The 21,651-nt window shown below is 46.3% G+C and overlaps 2 protein-coding genes across 2 annotated transcripts; both read left to right on the top strand.

The window, feature by feature from the left end:
- Positions 1–1,905: 1,905 nt before the first annotated feature.
- HOXB2 (homeobox B2) lies at positions 1,906–4,507 on the top strand. The gene is made up of 2 exons (XM_007529990.3): positions 1,906–2,593; positions 3,381–4,507. The coding sequence occupies exons 1-2, from the start codon at positions 2,215–2,217 to the stop codon at positions 4,061–4,063; spliced, it is 1,062 nt and encodes a 353-aa protein (XP_007530052.1). The 5' UTR covers positions 1,906–2,214; the 3' UTR covers positions 4,064–4,507.
- Positions 4,508–20,128: 15,621 nt separating this feature from the next.
- On the top strand, positions 20,129–21,356 carry HOXB1 (homeobox B1). The gene is made up of 2 exons (XM_007529991.1): positions 20,129–20,708; positions 21,028–21,356. Exons 1-2 carry the CDS (start codon positions 20,129–20,131, stop codon positions 21,354–21,356), a joined length of 909 nt encoding a protein of 302 aa, XP_007530053.1.
- Positions 21,357–21,651: the final 295 nt, after the last annotated feature.

Raw genomic sequence — 21,651 nt, 5'->3', positions numbered from 1 at the left:
CTGGAGGGATAGTGAAAAATCTTACAGGGCTTCTCAAAGTGGGATGAGGGTGGGGAGAACCCTCTCCCAGGCCTCCTGCAAAACTTCCAGACAACTACTATTTGGATTCTTCTGTACCCACCTCCACCTCTATCCACACCTCAAAAGAAAAAAAAAAAAACATTGCTTGCTTTGGAGCCCAGTTAGACTCAACCTTCTCTGGACAATTTGCACAATTCAAAGCAGTTTTCTCTGTCCTTAGCACTCCACAGTCTGCCAGCTCCTGTCCCTGCAACCCCCACTTCCAACTCCCCTTTATCCCTGCACAATGTCCTTCCACCTCCTCCCTTCTTCTCAGACTTCTCAGTCCTTTTTAAATACTCACCACCACCCACACAGATGAATACTCACCACCACCCATGCAGCTGTTACACTGACAGAAAGTTTCTAGTTGCGGCTCCCGGGGACTGAGTTGCCATTTCTCTGCTAACCAGCCTTCTTTTTGCTGGGCAGCTAATAGCCAGGAGGGGGAGGGGAAGTCTGAGCTGTGGGAGTTCTTCAGACAAACTTTCCACCCAACTTAGTGCCCCTTTCCTCTGTCCCCATTTCCCATCTGCTTCCCTCTCTAAGAATCACCTTTCTTTCTTTTCATCCTTTCTTTTTTTTTTTTGCAACACCCCCCCCCCCCCCCCCCCCCGCTTTTAAAGGGATGTGGAATTTCGGCTGTTCCCTCTGCTTTCCCAAAGAACTAAATTCTTTGATGCCATAGGAGGGAGCTGTCAGGGGGCTAAGATTGATCGCCTCATCTCCTCTCTGTCCCTCTGACCCACTTATTTAAAAATCCCCCCCAATTGACTTTTCTGCTTTGAGATCTAGATTCTCACCAATTGCTTAGGGTTCTGAATTTTGTGCTCCCTCCCTCTAGTACATTGTAGCACCCCTCAAAGTCCAGACTCTCTGCATCTTCCACAAGTAAATAAATTTTTAAATTTTCCCTAGGAGAAATAAGTGTAATATCATCACAGTGGTTATCATTTCCATGCTTTCCATGTTCAGGGTATTCTTTCTTGCCAGGGATAAAACAAACAAACAAACAACAAACTAGCACAGTGACACACATCAAAGAGCTGAGAATCTCCTTTTCCTAAGGGAAGGGAGTTCCCTCTATATTGGCCTGAGTTTTGAGAATGCTCTTAGTTATGTTGGTGACCACTTGACTCTTGCTCAGATCTCTGGATACAGATGCAGACTGGGGTTTAAACTCTGAGTAGATGCTTATGCATCTCAGGTCCTGTTTACTAGGTGACATGTGGGGAGTCACAAAGGAGGGCTGCAGGTGAATAAAGCAGGTAGCTTTAGAGGCAAAGATAGTGTTTCAGACACTAGACAGAGAAGGGAGATGAGACCACACAGCTATAGAGGCCAGAGGCCCAAAACAACTCCTCACCATCTATCTCATTTCTGTGTCAGCCTGGGAGTTCCTGTTGATTTTCTAAGATTTATCTGTTGCTTTTGAGAGGGTGGTTTGGGGGATCATGATACTCATGATTGTAAATCTTTTCTCTTCTTTATTGCACCTTAACACTGGCCTTTCCTGAAGTGTAGAATCCCTTCTTACTACCTCTTCCTCACACACTGAGAGCCTCACTCAGCTTTCTTTGGGGGCACATGAGAAGAGAATGCTGTTATGAAGAGGTAGCATTCATTTAATCTATTAAGTACATTTGAAAGAGGAAAATTTCTCCCTTAGAGTCTCTTGTTTCCTGGGCTTGCAGAATCTCCCATCATCTGAAAGGAGTGAGAAAAGGTTTTTGAGGAAAGAGGGAGAGGAGAAGTAGGGATAGAGTATGTGGGGTGGGGTGGGGGTGGGGAGAGAAACTCCTGGTGTCCAGGACGTAGTCCTCTGGAGTTTTTGAATCAATTAAAGCAAATAATGCTCTCTGTTTTCTACCAGGCCCAGACAAGTGATTGGCCAAGACCGGTCCCGTGACCATGAATTCCCTGCAATTTCGACAGAGTCCTGGGTTTAATAGAGAGAGTCCCCATACGCTTGTATTTATCAGCAATATACAATTATAAAGGCGCAAAATAAAATAAAAGAGAGAGAGAAAACGAAATCTCCCCCTCCCCAAATCGTTCCATCACACAAACCTGGGGGGGGCAAAAGGGGGGGGCCCCTTCAGATCCTCCCTCCTGACGCCCCCCAACAGGCCCCCTCCCCCACCATTGAAAGCCATGAATTTTGAATTTGAGAGGGAGATTGGGTTTATAAACAGCCAGCCATCGCTCGCCGAGTGTCTGACTTCCTTCCCCGCTGTCTTGGAGACATTTCAAACTTCATCAATCAAGGAGTCGACATTAATTCCTCCTCCTCCTTTCGAGCAAACCTTTCCCAGTCTCCAGCCCGGCGCCTCCACCCTTCAGAGACCCGGGAGGCAAAAGCCAGCCGAAGATGGGCCCGCTCTGCCGTCGCCTCAGCAGCTCCCCGCCAACCCTGTGCCCCCCGAGTTCCCCTGGATGAGAGAGAAGAAATCCACCAAAAAACTCAGCCAATCCGCCACCTCTCCGCCAGCCGCCAGCTCCGACCCGGCCTCCGGGGTCGAGTCGCCTGCAGGTGGGTGAGTAGGGAAGAGGTGGGGTGAGGGGCAGAGAGAGGGAGCTAGAGTGATGGGGAGAGAAAAAAGGTGGTGAGTCTGTTGGGGTTCCTTGCCTACCTTGATTGCAGGAAAGGAGGCAGAATACACCGCTGAGGTGCAGGCCTGGCCTCTGCCAACATTTTATTATTTTACTTTATTTCATAGTGTACACACACACACACACACACACACACACATATACACACACACATACCTAGGGCAAATTTTGGAGGCTGGTTGGGAAAGGATTTTTTCTTTTATTCTCCAGGTAGAAAAATATGATTCCATTGAAGCTTTCACCTTTATCTGCTCATAGGAATATATATTGTTGCTGGGGTTGAACCTGGGAGACAGAAAAAGGTTCAGCTCTGCCTCAAGACAAGAGGGGGAATCTGAGAGCTAGTGCAAAAAGATGGTGCCTAGCAATCTTTATGAATCCTGTCCTCGGGTTGAGTTGGAAATTGTCGAATTGAGGGGGTCCTATCGTGAGGATTTAGGAGAGGGATTCTGAGATTCTGGGGGTGAAAGGAAGCCTCTCCCCGCCCCCTGCACGGTCCGTGGGCGGCTCTCTGAATGCTTCTGCCAGGCTGGGGCAGATACCGGCTGGGTTTGCAGGCCCGGGAAGAACGGGAAAGCAGTGGGAGCGAGCTGCCTTTGTGGGGGCTGGGGGCTGCATTTGTGCTCGATGGCGGGGGACTATTTCAGCAGCACGAGAGTAGGTGGAGGATGCGGCCCGCTTTGACGCCCAGCCCGTTTTCCCCGCAGATGGCCCGGGACTGGCGGAGGTCGGCGGCGGCGGAGCGCGCAGGCTGCGCACGGCTTACACCAACACGCAGCTGTTGGAGCTGGAGAAGGAATTCCACTTTAACAAGTACCTGTGCCGGCCGCGCCGCGTGGAGATCGCGGCCTTGCTGGACCTCACTGAGAGGCAGGTCAAAGTCTGGTTCCAGAACCGCCGCATGAAACACAAGCGGCAGACTCAGCACCGAGAGCCGCCCGAAGGGGAGCCGGCCTGCCCCGGCTCGGTGGACGAGACCGGCGACCCCGCCGAGGAGCTCGCGCCCAGCCCGGGCCGCCTGTCCGCCTCGCGCGCGCCGCGGAAAGCCTGCGCTCTGGCGCCCGAGGTGGGGCCCGGGCCCGTGGGCATCTCGGGGCCCCGGCCCGCGGCCGCTCGGGCGGAGGGTGCTGGCGCGTCGAGTCCCGGCTGCGCCCTGCGCGGGGACAGTGGACCAGTGCCCGAGCCCTTGCTGGAAGACGTTTTCCCCGAGCGGCACGATTCGCCTTTCCTGCCGGACCTCAACTTCTTCGCCGCCGACTCCTGCCTCCAGCTGTCCGGGGGCCTCTCCCCCAGCCTTCGGGGCTCTCTCGACAGCCCGATTCCCTTTTCCGAGGAAGAGCTGGACTTTTTCACCAGTACCCTCAGTGCCATCGACCTGCAGTTTCCCTAGCCCGTTTCTGCCTCCCCGCCCTGTAGCCTTCTCCCCCTCCATCTGCTGGAAAACTCGAGGATCCCCTTTCCCCCACAGATTTGTCTATGATTTATATCTATGTGCTTTACTAAATTCAGGTGTTACTGAATTAACGTTTAGCCCACTTTCTTTCTTCTCTCTGAAATAGGGGGCACTCGGGCATAGTTTTAAAACCACACAGAAAAATTCCGTTTGGTAGATTCTTTTCAACGAAATCTCAGGAATAATTAAACTCTGGGGAGGGGGGTGTCTGTTTTAAAAAAAAACAAACGAGAGGAACTTATTTTCCTCTTTGTATGTGTGTGTGTGTGTGTGTTTTAGACTGTAGATTATTTATTAAAATTCTTTACTAATAGGAGAAAGGGGAAATATTTATTGTACATTATTTTCATAGATTGAATAAATGTCTTTATACTACGAAAACGACTGTTTGTGTTGGGACCCAGCCCCGCACCCTTAGGTCAGTCCGGCTCCTTCAGGACCGGAGGGAGGTGTGTCAAGTCCTGCCACCTCGGGGTGGCACAGCCATCTGGGTCACAGAAGCCCGCGTGGTGCAAAAGTGGCCCTAAGTGAGCCGCCTCCTCTGCGCCTGCAGCGCTGAGTGGAGGGGGTGTGGGGTCACTGGGCGCTAGCTCAAGCCCACACCCCCTCATAGATGGCTTTTGACTCAGTGGTGGAGTCCCGGGTGGAGGGTGAAAGGGTGAAGGGACAGGGTGCAGGCGCGAAGGCTGAGGACAGGCTTCTTAGTGGCGGCCGGGCGCAAAGCTGTAGCTGAACTGGGAAGGGTCCTGGGGATTCCCACGCTCCTGTCTTGGGGTCCCAAGCCGGGTGGGGGTTAGGGGCGCCTTTTCCGGGACGCACAGCCCGGGGCTGCGGGGCTGCGGGGCTGCGGGGCTGCGGGGCTGCGGGGCTGCGGGCTGCCGTGTCGGGCACTTCGGGGCACCAGGCCCCGGGTCCAAGGGGAAGCGGCGGTGCGCGGACACCAGGCCGCACTCACAGGGCCCTCGGCGCCGGGCGCTGGGCGGCGGCGCGCGGGGAGGGGGCTGGGGCAGCCGGGAAGGCGCTCAAAATGGCGCTGGGCCGCGCGGCTGGCCGCCATGACAGCCGCCGCAGGGAGCCGGGCTCCAGCCCTCCGGCTTCTCTCCTGATCCCCTCACGCCCTTGAAGAAGGGGAGCCGGGCAGCCTCCATTTATTTATTTATTTATTTATTTATTTATTTATTTATTTATTTAGTTAGTTAGTTAGTTAGTTAGTTAGTTAGTTAGTTAGTTTTGGTTTGTTTCATTTTGAAGAAGCAGCCCAGCAGATGGCTGTGGACTCGGGCAGGACAGGGGCCCCCAGGCACTGGCTGGGAAGGGGGGGGGGGTCTGCAGGCCCCTGGGCCGCCCTGAGGGAGTCTGGCTTTTGATCCTTCCTGCTGGGATTTGCAGCCCGGCCAGAGCTTCCTCCAAATGCAGAACTACCTGTCTGTGCCAACAACTTCATTTGCCACCACTACACTCTCCTTTCCCCCACAGCACCTTGCCCAGCTCCTAGCAAGCCCGGCTGAGAGTGGGAAGCAAGGATCAATCACCTCCATCTGCTTCCTGGTTTGTTCCAGGGAACGGAAAGATTTAAAGGGCCCTGGAAAGTCATCCATCCTCCTTAGGTTTATTTAATATTTCTCCGGCTAAGAAACAGACACCACAGGCCAACTTCCCCAGCAGATGCTGCCATTCTCTAAAAGCTGTTTATTTCCTGGGCCTCCCAGACTTTCCCCTGAACCAGCAGGACTGGGAGTAGGAGCACCATACACTGAAAGGCAACAACTGTCAGGACAACCTAGGAACCAATGTAGGTCGTGACATATAGAACTAGACAGACCCCTCAATTTTTTTTAGCTGCCTCCTCAGTGTGGGAAATACACAATCTTATTCAGCTGGAATTTAATCCCTTAAACTGTGTTAACATAAAATTCATCTCCTGCATTAAATAATCCTGTGTCATGTTAGATTGCACTTACTTCTTTCATAAATAAGTTAATATAGAACAATTAAATGTGTTATTATAATAATACCATGTATCTTATTAGTTTATTTTCCCTCATAAAATATATAGGTATGAAATAAATCCAGTATATTAAAGTAATAATACACAGCTTATTGGCTCATGTGTTTATTTTCCCCATAAATAAATGAATATATAATATATTAAAACCACACTATACATCTCATTGAACTGTATATTTATTTCTCCATAAAATATGCCCATAGGCGGTGCTTAACATCTTAAAAAATCATAGCACACAGCCATATCTACAGTAAAAAGATGAAACACATTTCAGCTGGGATTTTTTATTTCTATGGACAATCAAACTAGATAATCTGGTCTAATTAAAAATGTTCTTTCAGCTATAGCAGGTTGTTACAAAGATCAAGAATACAAGAAGACTCTTCCTAATTGCCCATCTTTTAGCTTATTTTGGTCAAAAGGAGAACATTCTTAACTGAGGACAAAAATTCAGGATCTACTCTGCTGGAGAGAATTCACATAATGGGATCAAGCCTTGGTCTTCAATATTCAGGGGTCCCTGAAATGTCAGTCTCAGTTCTCCATGTACCAGCATCAATACTACCTGTGAGCTAGTTAGAAATGCCCATTCCAGTTCTACTAATCAAAATCTCAACTTAAATAAAAAATAATTATTTTATTGATTCACATGAGATAGAGACAAGGAGAGAGAAAAAATCTAGAGTACGTTCTGGTACAGTGGTACTGGTAATTGAACCAGGAGCCTCAGGCATACAAACTCAATACTGTACCAGTTGAACCATCTCTCTAGTTATTCAAAATCAATCTGTCTCTCTCTGCCTCCAGGGTTATCACTGGGGCTTGGTGGTAGCACTAGGAATCCAATGCTCCTGGTGGCCATCCCCCCCACCCCCAGGATAGGATAGAGAGAAATTGTGAGGGGCGGGGAGGTAGAGAGGAAGAAAGATAGACACCTGCAGACTTGCTTTACTGCTTTTGAAGCATCCCCACTGCAGGTGGGGAGCCAGGGGCTCAAACCCAGATCCTTGCACAGGTCCTTGGGCTTAACTGGGTGCGCCACTGCCCAGTCCCCCAAACCTCAAATTAGCAATATGCACATTACATTTTGAGAAGTACTATTATAGATCATAATGTCATCTTGCTTCCTGCCTTCCCTCCTTCCACGTTTGATTCCTTTGAGCCAATATGCCTGGCCGCTGCCTTTCAGTTCTCTCCCATACATAGCAATGGCCCAAAGACCTGGGAATATTAATTGCTGCCTGCGACTGCATCACTACTGATTCTTCCTACCAAAGTGAATGGGAAGCCACGCGGGCCAATTCAAAGACTCAATTTATTTGTTTGGATCCAGGTAGTTTGTGTATCCCAGACATAAGAAACTCTTAATCCAGGATACCAAGTGGTCTAGCACAACATTTCCCTCTCTTGATTACTAGAGAGGAGTTGGAACTCTTCATAGGCAATGTGTAGCCCCTGTCTCCTTTCCCATATTGACAAAATTCATCATGCTACCATAGCAATACAAAGAGGTGATGCATTTCCAGGAGGAAATGATTCTTGTTTTCAATTTTCCCACTCCTTTTCAACTTAAAGGAACATCTGTTGTTTTGGGTTCCATAAAGTATTAAGATTTTGAATGTTTATGTTCCATATTAGCTCTTTTCTTGTTTCATTATTGGAGCCATTTTCTCTTCTTTTCCTTTTTCTTTTTTTTTTTTTTGATAATTTTAAAAAAATATTTATTTATTTTCCCTTTTGTTGCCCTTGCTGTTTTATTGTCATGGTTATTATTGTTATTGATGTCGTCGTCGTTGGATAGGACAGAGAGAAATGGAGAGAGGACGGGAAGACAGAGAGTGGGAGAGAAAGATAGACACCTACAGACCTGTCCCTGTGAAGTGACTCCCCTGCAGGGGGGGGAGCCGGGGGGGGGGGGGGGGGCTCAAACAGGGATCCTCATGCCGGTCCTTGTGTTTTGTGTCTTTTCCTTTTTCAAGAGCACTGCACAGCTCTGGTTTTAGTGGTATAGAGGATTGAATTTGTGACCTTAGAGCCTCAGGCATGAAAGTCTGTTTGTATGACCATTATTCTATCACCCCCACTTTGGAGTCATTTTCTTTAGCCTGAGTTTCCCTACAAGAGGAAGGAGAAAGGGGTGACTCCCAGACAAGGCAGCAGACCTCCCATTGATGGCAGGTTAGTGCCAAGAAGCTATACCACTTATCTCATCTTGACTGGGACAAGACTCCTCTTGGGTCAGGACTGTGAGTGCTCCATAGCATAGACTAGTTATAAATTGGCTTTCCTTGGAATGGGAAGGTTTCAATACAGTCCAGAAAGCTTCTGCCCTGCTCTTGGAGAGTCATTCTTTTAAAAAGAATGCCTCATTAATATTATGGTGAAAGCAAAGGACCATTAGATTGAGAAATTATTTGCAATCATGATAACCCTGAGTCATTAACAATTAGCTGATGCCTGGGCAAGTTCCTTCGCCTTTCTGGACCTCCATTCCTTCATTGTAAATGAGAGAAGTAAATGTAATATTCTGCATCAATATATGTCAGAATTATATTTGTTGCTCTTCAAAAACAGTGAATTAAATACTTATTATGGCTGGTGTTATATGTTTTTTTCATAAAGATTTATTCATGATAAAAAGAGAGAGAAAGCAAGAAAGAACAAGAGTATCATTCTGGTACATGCAGCACAGGGAATGGAATTCAGGACCATTCCCATTGCACCACTTCCCTGGGTATTGGTATAGTATATTTATTTATTTATTCCTTTTGTTGCCCTTGTTGTTTTATTGTTGTAGTTATTATTGGTGCTGTCATTGTTGGATAAGACAGAGAGAAATGGAGAGAAGAGGGGAAGGCAGAGAGGGGGAGAGTAAGATAGGCATCTGCAGACTTGCTTCACTGCCTGTGAAGCGACTCCCCTGCAGATGGGGAGCTGGGGGCTCTAACCCGGGTCCTTGCGCCGGTTTTTGCGCCACGTACACTTAACCTGCTGTGCTACCACCCGACTCTCGGTATAATATGTTTTTATAAGAACATGTGACTCGTGGTGTTTAATAGGAACCCATCTCCCATATATCTAGTAGAACTGTTGAAACAAATCTTAAATTATATCTTTACACCAATAAATGTGTGTCAAATTATTATTGTTATCATTATTACTATTATTATTATTATTTCATATTGCCTCAGGGAATGACATCACCACCTCTCAATACATAATGCCACAGGTGAGTAACTTCCATTTTTTCCACAATTTTAGGGAGGGAAGAGAGAAGCAGAGAGTAAAGACAGAGTCACCACAGCACCATCCCACTATCCATGGGTTCTCCCTAGTATTGTCTTTAGTGCTCCCATGCAATGTGAGAGTTTGAATCCAGGGCTATATGCATAATAAGGCATGGGTTCTGGGTTTTTTGTTTGATTGTTTTTCTTCTAGGGTTATCTCTGGGTCTCAGTGCTTGTACTATGAATCCACTGCTCCTGGTAGCCATTGTTTTGTTTTGATATTGGCTAGGACAGAGAGAAATTGAGAGAGGAGGGGGAGATAGAGAGGGAGAGAGAAAGATAGACACTTGCAGATCTGCTTCACCGCTTGTGAAGTGTCCTCCCTGCAGGTAGGGAACTGGGGGTTTGAACCTGGATTCTTGCATGAGTCATTGTGCTTAGTACTATGTGCACTTAACCGGGTGCACCTGCCCAATCCAGATGAGCTTTCTCTATTCATGATTTAAATCATTAGGGAGAAACAGCCCAGATACCCAATGACTGATGAGGGGCTAAGAAAGTTGATGTGGGTTGGAGGAAAGATAGCATAATGGTTATGCAAACAGTTTCTCATGCCTAAGGCTCTAAAGTCCCACACCATCACTATAAGCCAGAGATGAACAGTGCTCTGGTTAAAAAAAAAAAAAAGTTGATATATATATTGAGATGGCATACAACTCAGCTTAAAAATGATGAAATCATCTCCTTTGCTTCATCTTGGTTTGAGCTTGCAGGGTTCATGTTAAGTGAGATAAACCAGAGGCAAAATGAATACTGGGTGATGTCACTTATAGGTGGGACCTGAGGAACAAGGAAAAAAATACAGGTGACACTTGGACTAGATGTGGTATACTGAAATAAAGCAAAGAAGTCTGGGGGAAGAGGAGATGAGAAGAGGTAGAGAGGGCATGGGGAACCCAGTGTACAATGGTAGAGAAAGTCTTCTTGGTGGTAGAAGTGGTGTGCAGTCATCTCTCATGGGGGCATAAGAAATTGTACCCACTTGCCAACAACTGTCCTGTAAACCATTATTTACCAAATAAAATGATTTTTTAAATAAATGAATAACTAGGGAGAGAATTCTTTCAACAAGCACAGAAGTACTGTGAGCCAAGTTTTTTGATAATTATGAGTATTAAGACATGTTCTAATCAAAGTTTCCTCTGACTTTCATCCTCTGTCACTGTCCCTAACATTTGATTATACTTATTAGTTTAAAAGAGAATAGGATTTTTTTTTCTTTCAAAAAGACTCCCCATTTTTTTTTTGACATAATGTATGAGATTTTGAGTTTTTCTAGGGCTGGAGAGACAGCAGAGTGTTTATGAAAAATGCTTTCATGTTTGAGTCTCTAAGATCCCAGGTTCAGTCCCAGATACTACCCCAAGCCAGAACTGAACAGAGTTCTATCTTTATCTCTGTGTCTTTCTCTCTGAATCTCCTCTACACAAAGTCTCTTGAAATGAATAAAATGAATAAAATCCTTTTCTTAGAGTTTTTCTGGTTCTGGGGCATTGGAGCATAGACACAAGTTCTGGGTCTCCTTAAACAATTCTGATAAATCTCACTGTCCACTTCTGTTCAAGTCTGACTAGTACTCCATGGTCACATCCACTGAGCACATCTTCCAGATATTGTGCTAGTTAAGCACATGACTTCAGTTTGCAAAAGGTAACCACATCATCCTATCTATATTGCACTGACCTCCCCTCCCCCAGTGCCTTCCTATTCCTCTCACTCTCATCCAGTTCATGCCACCACACTAAGTGTGAAGGAGAAGTTCAGTATCTTTTTTTTTTTTTTTCTTCCCAGAGCATTGCTCAGCTCTGGCTTATGAGGGTGTAGGGAACTGAACCTGGGACTTTAGAGCCTCAGGCATGAGAGTCTTTTTGCATAACCATTATGCTATCTACCCCACCCTCTTTTAAAATTTTTATTAGTTATTTAATATTAATTTACAGAATTACAAGATAACAGGGACGTAATTTTGCACTGTTCCCACCACCAGAGTTCTGGATCCCCAGTCCTTCCATTGTAAGATAAAATAGTTCTCCCAAGGTTGTGGATATAGTTTCTTCTTCTTTTTCTTTTCTTTTCTCTTCTTTTTTTTTTTCTTCTCTCTTTTTTTTTGCCTCCAGGGTTATTGGTAGGATCCTGGTTTGAGCCCTGGCTCCCCACCTGCAGGGGAGTCACTTTACAAGCAGTGAAGCAGGTCTGCAGGTGTCTCTCTTTCTCTCCCCCTCTCTGTCTTCCCCTCCTCTCTCCATTTCTCTCTGTTCTATCCAAAAATGACGACATCATCATTAACAACAATACTAACTACAACAATAAAACAACAAGGGCAACAAAAGGGAATAAATTAAAAAAAAAAAAAAAAAAGAGTCTCCTAAAAACCACAACAGAAAAACTTGTCTGGTCAATTATTCAGATATCAGCTCAACGCACTTACTTTTCAGTAAGGTTTCCAAAGTGAACATTTTGGCTAAAACTGTGTTTGAATAAATTCAGTTAAGTTGAGAATTATTTCAGTTCTTTATGCCACTAACATTTCCTTTTAGAAAGATCCCAACACTGGTTTATTTTTCACCCTAAGGAAACATTTACATCGTATTGATTTATGATCTCTAAGATCATAGAATTCATGTTTAGTACGTATCACTGAGGACAGGGCCTTTCCTTTTTTCTTCTTCTTTAAAGATTTATTGTTTTTTGTTAAAATTTATTTATTTTCTCTTTTGTTGCCCTTGATTTTTTATTGTTGTTGTAGTTATTATTGTTATTATCGATGTCGTCATTGTTAGATAAGACAGAGAGAAATGGAGAGAGATGGGGAAGATAGAGAGGAGGAGAGAGAGAGAGAGACACCTGCAGACCTGCTTCACTGCTTGTGAAGCGACTCCCCTACAGGTAAGGAGCCGGGACTCGAATGGGGATCCTTATGCTTGTCCTTGTGCTTTACGCCACGTGCGCTTAATCCGCTGTGCTACCAACCGACTCCCCAAAATATTTTTAAGATTATGAGTTTCTCATAAGTGCTCAACCTCACACCTTTCTGTTTTTATTTTCTTTTTTGCCTTCAGGGTTATCGCTGTGGCTTGGTGCCTTCATTACGGATCCACTGCTTCTGTGTCCATTTTTTCAATTTTTTGGATAGGACAGAAAGAAACTGAGAGAGGAGGTGGAGATAGAGAGGGAGACGGTTAGAGAGACACCTGCAGACCTGCTTCACCACTTGTGAAACAAGCCCTGTACAGGTGAGGAACTGGGGGCTCAAACTGGGATCCTTGTACAGGTCCTTGGGCTTCGTACTACGTAGGTGTGTTAACCTGTTGCACCACCATCCAGACCATTTAAATATTATTTATTTATTTGTTTATTATTGGATAGAGACAGAGAAATTGAGAGGGGAGAGGAGCATAGGGAAAGAAACAGAGAGACACCTGCAGCCCTGCTTCACCACTCATGAGGTTTTTACCCTGCAGGTGGTGACTGGGGGCGTGAACCTGGGTCCTTGTGAGCTATAATGTTGGCGCTTAATCAGTTGTGCCACTGCCTGGCTCCTCTCCTTCAACTTTAATCATTGGGTTAAAACAATTTATTGGGGCTGGGTGGTGGTACACTTGATTGAGTGCACATGCTACAATGCTCAAGGACCTGGGTTCAAGCCCCTAGTCCTTACCTGCAGGGAGAAAAGTTGCTTCAAGAGCAGTGAAGTAATGCTGCAGGTCTCTCTCTCTCCTTTCTGCCCTCTCAGTTTCTCTGTCTTTAATCACCAACCAACCAACCAACCAACCAATCAACCAATCAATCAATAATTTTAACAGATTTAATTATTGATGAAGGAGATACGAGAGAACCAAACCATCACTTTGCTACATTTTGTACAAAGGATCAAGTTCAGAATCTCATGCTTTTGAGCCTAATTTGCATATCTTTTAAATAGACATATACTAGGTTTTAGTTAAAAACAAAACAGAAAAATGGGAGTCGGGCGGTAGCTTAGTGGGTTAAACGCAGGTATTGCAGTGGGTTAAGCACACGTGGCACAAAGTGCAAGGACTGGCTTAAAGATCCTGGTTGGAGCCCCCGGCTCCCCACCTGCAAGAGAGTGGCTTCACAAGCAGTGAATCAGATCTGCAGGTGTCTGTCTTTCTCTCTCCCTCTCTGTCTTCCCCTCCTCTCTCCATTTCTCTCTGTCCTATCTAATAACAACGACATCAATAACAACAATAACTACAGGGTGGGGGGTATAGCATAATGGCTATGCAAAGAGACTTTCATGCTTGAGGCTCTCAAGTCCCAGGTTCAATCCCCCACACCGCCATAAGCCAGAGCTGTGCAGTGCTCTGGTAAAAAAAAAAAAAGTGTTAAAAAAATAATAACTACAAAAATAAAACAAGGGCAACAAAAGGGAAAATAAATAAATGTAAAAAGATAAAAAGTAATAATAAGGGAGTCAGTTGGTAGCACAGAGGGCTAAGTGCACGTGGCACGAAGCCCAAGGACTGACATAAGGATCTGGGTTTGAGCCCCCAGCTCCCCACCTGCAGGGGAGTCACTTCACAAGCGTTCAAGCAGGTCTGCAGGTGTCTATCTTTCTCTCCCCTTCTCTGTCTTCCTCTCCTCTTTCCATTTCTCTCTGTCCTATCCAATAACAACGACATCAATAACAACAATAATAACTACAACAATAAAACAAGGGCAACAAGGGGATAAATAAATATTAAAAAATTAAAAAATAATAACTACAACAATAAAATAAGGCAACAAAAGTGAATAAATATAAGCGCACATGGCGCAAAGTGCAGTAAGTATCCCGGTTTGAGCCCCTGGCTCCCCACTTGCAGGGGAATCATTTCACAAGTGGTGAAGCATGTCTGCAGGTGCCTATCTTTCCCTCTCCCTCTTTGTCTTCCCCTCCTCTCTCCATTTCTTTCTGTCCCATCGACCGAGGACATTAATAACAACAACAATAATAACTATAACAACAATAAAAAGAAAGTAAATAAATAAATATTAAAAAAAATACCAGTGGGGGTAGATAGCATAGTGACTATGCAAACAAACTCTCATGCCTGAGGCTCTGTCAAGTCCCAGGTTCAATCCCCCACACCATCATAAGCCATATATTTTTTTTAAATTTTGTTTGTTATCTTTATTTATTTATTGGATAGAGACAGCCAGAAATCAAGAGGGAAGGGGGTGATAGAGAGGGAGAGAGACAGAGAGACACCTGCAGCCCTGCTTTACCACTTGCAAAGCTTTCCCCCTGCAGTTGGGACTGGGGGCTTGAATTCAGGTCCTTGTGCACTGTAATGTGTGTGCTTAACCAGGTGCGCTACCACCTGGGCCCCTAAGCCATATTTGAACAGTGCTCTGGTAAAAAAACAAAACAAACAAACAAACAAACAAAAATGCTTAAGCTTAGAAGAATCTAAGATTGGCATAGATAATCTTTTCAGTTCTCACTGAAATTTGCATATGATAAAGTACTTATCATATAATAAGTGGTGATATGTTATATAAAACATAGTACATAGGTTATTCTCTGATAACATATCTCCACATTTTAATATGCTAGTTATATTTAAAAACAGAAGACGAGATTGAGTGATGATGTACCTGGTTGAGCACATATGTTACCGTGCACAAGGACCTGGGTTCAAGGCCCTGGTCCCCACCTGCAGGGGGGAAGGCTTGTGAATGGTGAAGCAGGGCTACAGGCGTCTTTCTGTTTCTTTCCCTCTCTATCTCTCCACTACTCTTGATTTCTGGGTGTCTCTATTAAATAAATAAAAATTAAAAGAAAAAAAAAAGAAAGGACCTGGGTTCAAGATTCCATCTGCAAGGGGAAGCTTCAAATGTGGTGGAGCCGTGCTACAAGTCTCTCTCTCTCCTCTCAATTTCTCTCTGTCTCTATCCAGTAAATATATAAATAAAATATAAAGAAGCAGAAAACTGACTTGTACTATTTCAGCATGTGCATGTATAGCATTCCATGGTTCACGTTTACTTGTTTAATCTTACTAAAAAGTTGTAAATGAATGCAGTAAAATAAATTATTTTATTTTATTTTTTTCTGAGACTGAGAATCAGAAAGGCTAAGAAACTTATCCAAGTCACAATGCTAAGAAGTGGTGAGGCTGGGATGAGGACTCCAGTATTCTGACCTCCCAAACTAGTGGTCTTTCATTACAGTTTACACTACCCACAGACTACAGTTCTCAGCCAAATTCAAGATGATTTAATAAGTTTGTACTAAAATAAATACCACTGGATTCAAATTATGTCTTCTCTAAGAAACCATCTCTATTTATTACTGAGACAGAGACAGAGAGAGAGAGAGAGAGAGAGAGAGAAGCATTCCCTGACAGTGTCCTATTCACTGTGTCACCTCCCCAGGCCCCCATCCTTTTAAGTCTTAAGTTCTAACCTTTGACTTGGTCTTGGCCTTCAGGATGTGCAGTGAGAATAGGTAGAGAGAAAAGAGACACATAGGCATCTCATGAAGGTATTACTCAGAATACTCCTGCTGACCTCCTGCTGAAGTAACATCCTCCACAGATAAGACCAGAATCAGGTATAAACTTCTAATACATCTCTATTCTGGTTATAATGGTCTACCTGCCTGATTCTTCAGTATGATAAGGACACTTACCTCTCAAAGATAATGTCAGTTCTAAATGTGCCTATGCTCTCCTAAGAGGAAATCAACTTTATTTCTTTTAAGTGTTGGGCCCACCTAGACCTTCACTGGTGAACCTAAGTTGTTGAGAAAAAAATCCTATAGCACATAGATTATTTAAAATTTTTAAATTATCTTTATTTATTGGATAGAGATGACAGAAATTGAGAGGAATGGGAAGATAGAGAGGGAGAGAGACAGAGAGACACCTGCAGCCCTGCTTCACTACTCATGAAGCTTTCCCCTTCAAGTGGGGACTAGGGGCTTGAACCCAGGTCCTTGTGCATTGTAACATGTGTGCTCCACCAGGTGCACCACCACCTGACCACCACCTGGCCCTCACTCATAGATCCAGATATAGATTGCTATTCATTGTTTTTTCATACTCTCAGCTATGGGTTTAGCAAGGCAACTAGGTGCTACAGATTTCCTACTCTTTAGGCCAGAGGTTCTTTTCTTTTCTTTTCTTTTCTTTCTTTCTTTCAGACTTGGGAAGCTATGGAGTCAATTTGCTTTTTCTCTGAGTTCATTCTGTTGAGGTTGGGAGAGTCAGGAGGAATTTTGAGGGAAAGCAGCAAGACTTAGGGATGAATTGGAGAGCATAGTGAATTTGGAGAGCTGAGGCTGAAGCAAGCACGGTAATTGACACTATAACTTACTCCACCAGTAATATTAATACTAATTGCCATTAATAATAAGCTATTTAATGGCTGTTACTGGGGGAATGAATTTCCCCAACTCCTACATTTCTGATCTTTCATTAAGCCTATTGAATTTACTTTCTCCTATAGATCCCAATTTATTCCCTTAATCAGAAAGGCAAAATTGATATAAATTAGGTGCTCCCTGAGTTGAGGGGAAGGCAGAGAATAAAGACATCTCAAGTCTCTCAGAAGCAGGGCAGTAAGAGCTGCAGGGACAGCATAATGGTTATACAAAAGGAGAATCATGTCTGAGGCACCAAAAGCCCCAGGTTCAATCCCCAGCACCACCATAAACCAAAGCTGAGCAGTGCTGGGGGGAGGGGGAGACAAACAAAAGAAGTATGGCAGCTAGGTCAGCTATAGAGCTTAGCTTAGATGTGGGGTCAGAGGAGACATTCTAATCTCTACAGCCTTCTTCTCCAATGGTTTCTAAGGTAGATTATCTACCTTAAAAACAAGATGGAGTGGTCCGGGAGGTGGTGCAGTGATACAGCTTTGGACTCTCAAGCATGAGGTCCCAAGTTTGATCCCTGGCAGCACATTTGCCAGAGGGATGTCTGGTTCTTTCTCTCTCCTCTTATCTTTCTCAGAAACAAATAAAATCTTTAAAAAAAATGAAAAAACAAGATGAAAAAGTTGGAAGCATCTGCAATTCCAAAAAGGGACAATGGAAAAAGCTACACTGTTCTCACCTCAACATTCCTCTTCTCTTCAGTCCTCCTGCAGGCCATTCCAGCTGCCCCCTCCCCCCATTCTCCTTTCCTTTGTTTGCCCTCATCCCTTTGGCAGTGAACATTCTCTTACCCTCCCCCATTACATCTCTCTTAAAGAAGTTACCAGCTGGTCCCCCTCCCCCCAATTTATCCTAGGCTGAAAAAGGGTCTGAAGACAGTCAGTACACATGAGAAGAGAAAGGGGCAGGGGTCCTGTGAAATGCTGTGAGCTCTTTCATAGTTGGAAGCTAAGTAAGGCTCACCATTTTCAAGAGAAGAGAAAGACATGTGATTCTGGTAATAAGAGGCAGAAAGCAGGAAAGATTCCCACAGAGGAGAGGCAAAATGAATGTGAGACATATAGGTGGAGAGACAGACACAGACACTGAGAGGGACAACTTTGGAGTTCCTTGTAGAGGGATGAGACCTCACTTCCACCTTTTTTGGGGATGGGGAAACCTGTAAAGTTACCAAGGTCCTATGTGGACCTATCCCACCTGCTTCCTCTTCCTTTGATGAGCTCAATTGTTTACAGAGATCCCTCCCTGAACTCTTGCCCTCCTGGACTTGCCCTAGCCCCAGCTCCAGGCCTGCAGCCAGGCAGACATCCTGACAGGTTACAAATGAGTGTGGGTGTTGGGTTGCAGCAAACTCTTGTTCTAAGAGTCTGGAGGAGGAGAATCAATGGGATCTACCTAAAGAGTCTCTTCCAGTCCCACCCCTGTCTGAAGAGAATGAAGGAAGCACATTTTGTACCCTGTCCTCCTTCTACCCTAACCCCAACAGACACACAGGGAGCCTTAGGACCTCTTCACCAGATCTCTCAATTTAGAGAAAATTCTCTGAATCTATTCTAGAAAACCCATTGAAAAGCTGAGGTTTTTTTTTTTTTCCCCTCCAGGGTTATTGCTGGGGCTTGGTGCCTGCACTACTAATCCACTGCTCCTGGAGGCTATTTTTTTCCCTTTTGTTGCCCTTGTTGTTTACCGTTGTTATTATTGCTGTTATTGTTGTTGGATAGGACAGAAAGAAATCGAGAGAGGAGGGGAGGACAGAGAGGAAGAGAGAAAGATAGATACCGGCAGACTTGCTTCACTGCCCATGAAGTGAACCCCACCCCCTGCAGGTGGGGAGTGGGGGCTTGAACCTAAATCCTTACACTGGCCGGTCCTTCTGCTTTGCCCCAGGTGCATTTAACCCACTGCACTACAGCCCACCCAGGTCCCCCCTTTTTTTTCTTTAAGATTTTTGCTTATTTATTAGAAAAGCAGAAGAGAGAGGAAGAACCAGACATCACTCTGGTACATGTGCTGCCAGGGATCAAACTCAGGACCTCATGCCTGAGAGTCCAGTGCTTTTTCCACAGTGCCGCCTCCCAGGCCATAAATCCAAGAATTCTTTAAGATGTAATGGACTTGAAGTTTGGGGTTTGAGGCTTAAGGTGAAGGAAAAATACAGAGTGGTGAAAGAGAAAGGGATAGGAGGGAGCCAGAAGAATGCAAGAGTTACACTACTTTTAAATGCTTCAGCAGCAACAACAACAAAAGAATAAAATATTCCCTCCTCTCTACCTGCAAACATCACCTAGCTTTGTGCTCATTGTGACTCTCTGGAGAGACATAGGGAGTTATTTGAGTCTGAGTGAGTGAGCCAGCTACAGCTATGGATGGCTAGAGAGAGGATAAATATATCTAGAGAGATGAATTGATGGATAGGTAGGGAACGAATATAAATATGGAGAGAGATGGACGAACAGAGAGATGGATTGAGACAGAGAGAATATAAAGAGAGGCTGAGGGAGAGCAATGGAAGCGTGAATGAGGAGAGAGCATTTACTCAGAGAGCTGGAGAGAGAAATGGGGCGTTTCTCATCTCCTCCCATGTCTATTCTGCTCCCTGAAAAGTCTGTTTCCCATTCATTCTATTGATTCTTCCTTTAGACTCTAGACCCCGTTTCACACTCTTGGGTGTTTTTCACCCTCTTCCTTCACAGTTATCCATTTGGCCCAAGATAGCATACCTCACCCTGCTGTCCTAGCTCTTCACTCCAAAAGAAACTGGAAGTGGGAGCAGTGGGCAAAGTAAGGAAGCTGGATTCCCTACATAGATCTGCAGTCTTGGGGTTGGGGGAGGCTTTGGGGTGTGTGTGTGTGCAGAGTGAGGAGCAGCTGAGTTAAATTTGTCCAAATCTAATAACCCAGGAACCCATTGAAGGCCTTGGGGGTTGGGAGGCTAGGAATGACTTGAATATTCCTCTAACTTTCCCCCCCCTCCCTCTGGTTCCTTCTTTCCAAAAGTCTTTGAAGAAAGATGTTTTTGACGCTTCCATGTCGCTCTCAGATGGATGGGCTGAGGGTGATTGAAGTGTCTTTGTCATGCTAATGCTTGGGGGGTGATGGATGGGAGCTGGGACTGCCAAACTCTGGCCCATCGCGCCCATTGGCCTGGGAGAGATCACATGCGCCCCTCCACCCCCATTCCCTACCCCCTTCGTAGGGGAGCCCCGGCCCAGCTTGCCTGGACCAGGCCATGGATGCAAGCCTCAGCGCTGTGACATACTGCCGAAAGGTTGTAGGGCAAGAGGGTGTCTCCCCCAAACGTGCGGACCCTCCCGTGGCCTCCACGCATGGACTATAATAGGATGAACTCTTTCTTAGAGTACCCACTCTGTAATCGTGGTGGACCCAACGCCTACAGCACCCACAGCACCCCTACCTCCTTCCCCACCAGCTCGGCTCCGGTTGTTGACAGCTATACTGGGGAGACGCGCTATGGTGGGGGGCTGCCCAGCCCGGCTCTCCAGCACAACTCGGGCTATCCAGTCCAGCAGCCGTCTTCAGCTCTGGGGGTACTACCTTTCCCTGGCTCCGGGCCCTCAGGCTACGCCCCAGCAGCCTGCAACCCCAGTTATGGGCCTTCTCAATACTACCCTCTGGGCCAACCGGAAGATGGAGGCTATTTTCATCCTTCAGGCTACGGGGCTCAGCTAGGGGTTTTGATGGAAGGCTATGGAACCGGTGGAGCAGGCACAGGGTCGTATCCTCAGACGCAAGCCCCTTACGCGAGTGAGCAGAGCGCAACTTTTACACCGGTCTTTGCTGATCTCCTCCCGGAGGACAAGGAAACACCCTGCCCGTCAGAACCCAGCACCCCCACGGCTCGGACCTTCGACTGGATGAAGGTTAAGAGGAATCCACCCAAGACAGGTAGGGCTTGGGCCCGGGCTCTCCGGGTGCACAGTCATGCTGCGGGCGCAGGGCCTGACGCGTCCTAGACCCGGGCTGGGCACGCTCTGTCTTCCCAGTGAGAGGCAGGTAAGCGCGCCAGCTACCCAAGGCCACTTGAGCTCTGGAGCTGGAGATCGCCAGCTAGAGGGAGGGGGGTTGGTGATCCGTGGGAACTTTGAGAACTCCAGTTGTACAGAGCGGTGAATAGGAGTGCAGTGCCCGTCGGGGAGGAGAGGTGGGGAGGCAAATAAGGTAAGAGAACTGACGAGGTCCTTCTCCCGCCCCGCCCCGCCCCTAGCCAAGGTGTCGGAGTTGGGTTTGGGCCCGCCCGGCGGCCTCCGCACCAATTTCACCACGAGGCAGCTGACCGAGCTAGAGAAGGAGTTCCATTTCAACAAGTACCTGAGCCGTGCACGCAGGGTGGAGATTGCTGCCACCTTGGAACTCAACGAGACGCAGGTCAAGATTTGGTTCCAGAACCGGCGCATGAAACAGAAGAAGCGAGAGCGCGAGGGAGCCCGGGCACCCCCAGCTCCTCCAGGCTGTCCAAAGGAGGGAGCTGGAGACACCTCGGATCAATCGACGTGCACCTCCCCGGAAGCCTCGCCGAGCTCCGTCACCTCTTGAACTAAACTAAACCTCCCAACCCACTGGGCTCCTGGGCACCCTCATCGGTGCACCCCAGTCCAGCCCTCTTCTGCTCTCCCCAGCCCTGGGCTCTGCCAAAGCTGCCTCTGGGAGGACTGGGGAAACACTTCTTTCAGGTCTAAGGAGGTTGCTTGTGGCCCAGGACCTGGGCCTGGGACGTGGAACTTGCCAGGGAAAGGCCTCCTTTCATCTTTGACCTGGAAACTGGGTGGGGGCAGGAGCAAACCACACCTCACCCTCACTGATTGACCTTTCCCTTCCGACTTGGGTTTAG

Source organism: Erinaceus europaeus, chromosome 12 (assembly GCF_950295315.1).
Source record: "Erinaceus europaeus chromosome 12, mEriEur2.1, whole genome shotgun sequence".
Classification (NCBI taxonomy): Eukaryota; Metazoa; Chordata; class Mammalia; order Eulipotyphla; family Erinaceidae; genus Erinaceus; species Erinaceus europaeus.
Note: the sequence above shows the minus strand (reverse complement) of the source record. Positions and strands in the feature narration are given on the sequence as shown.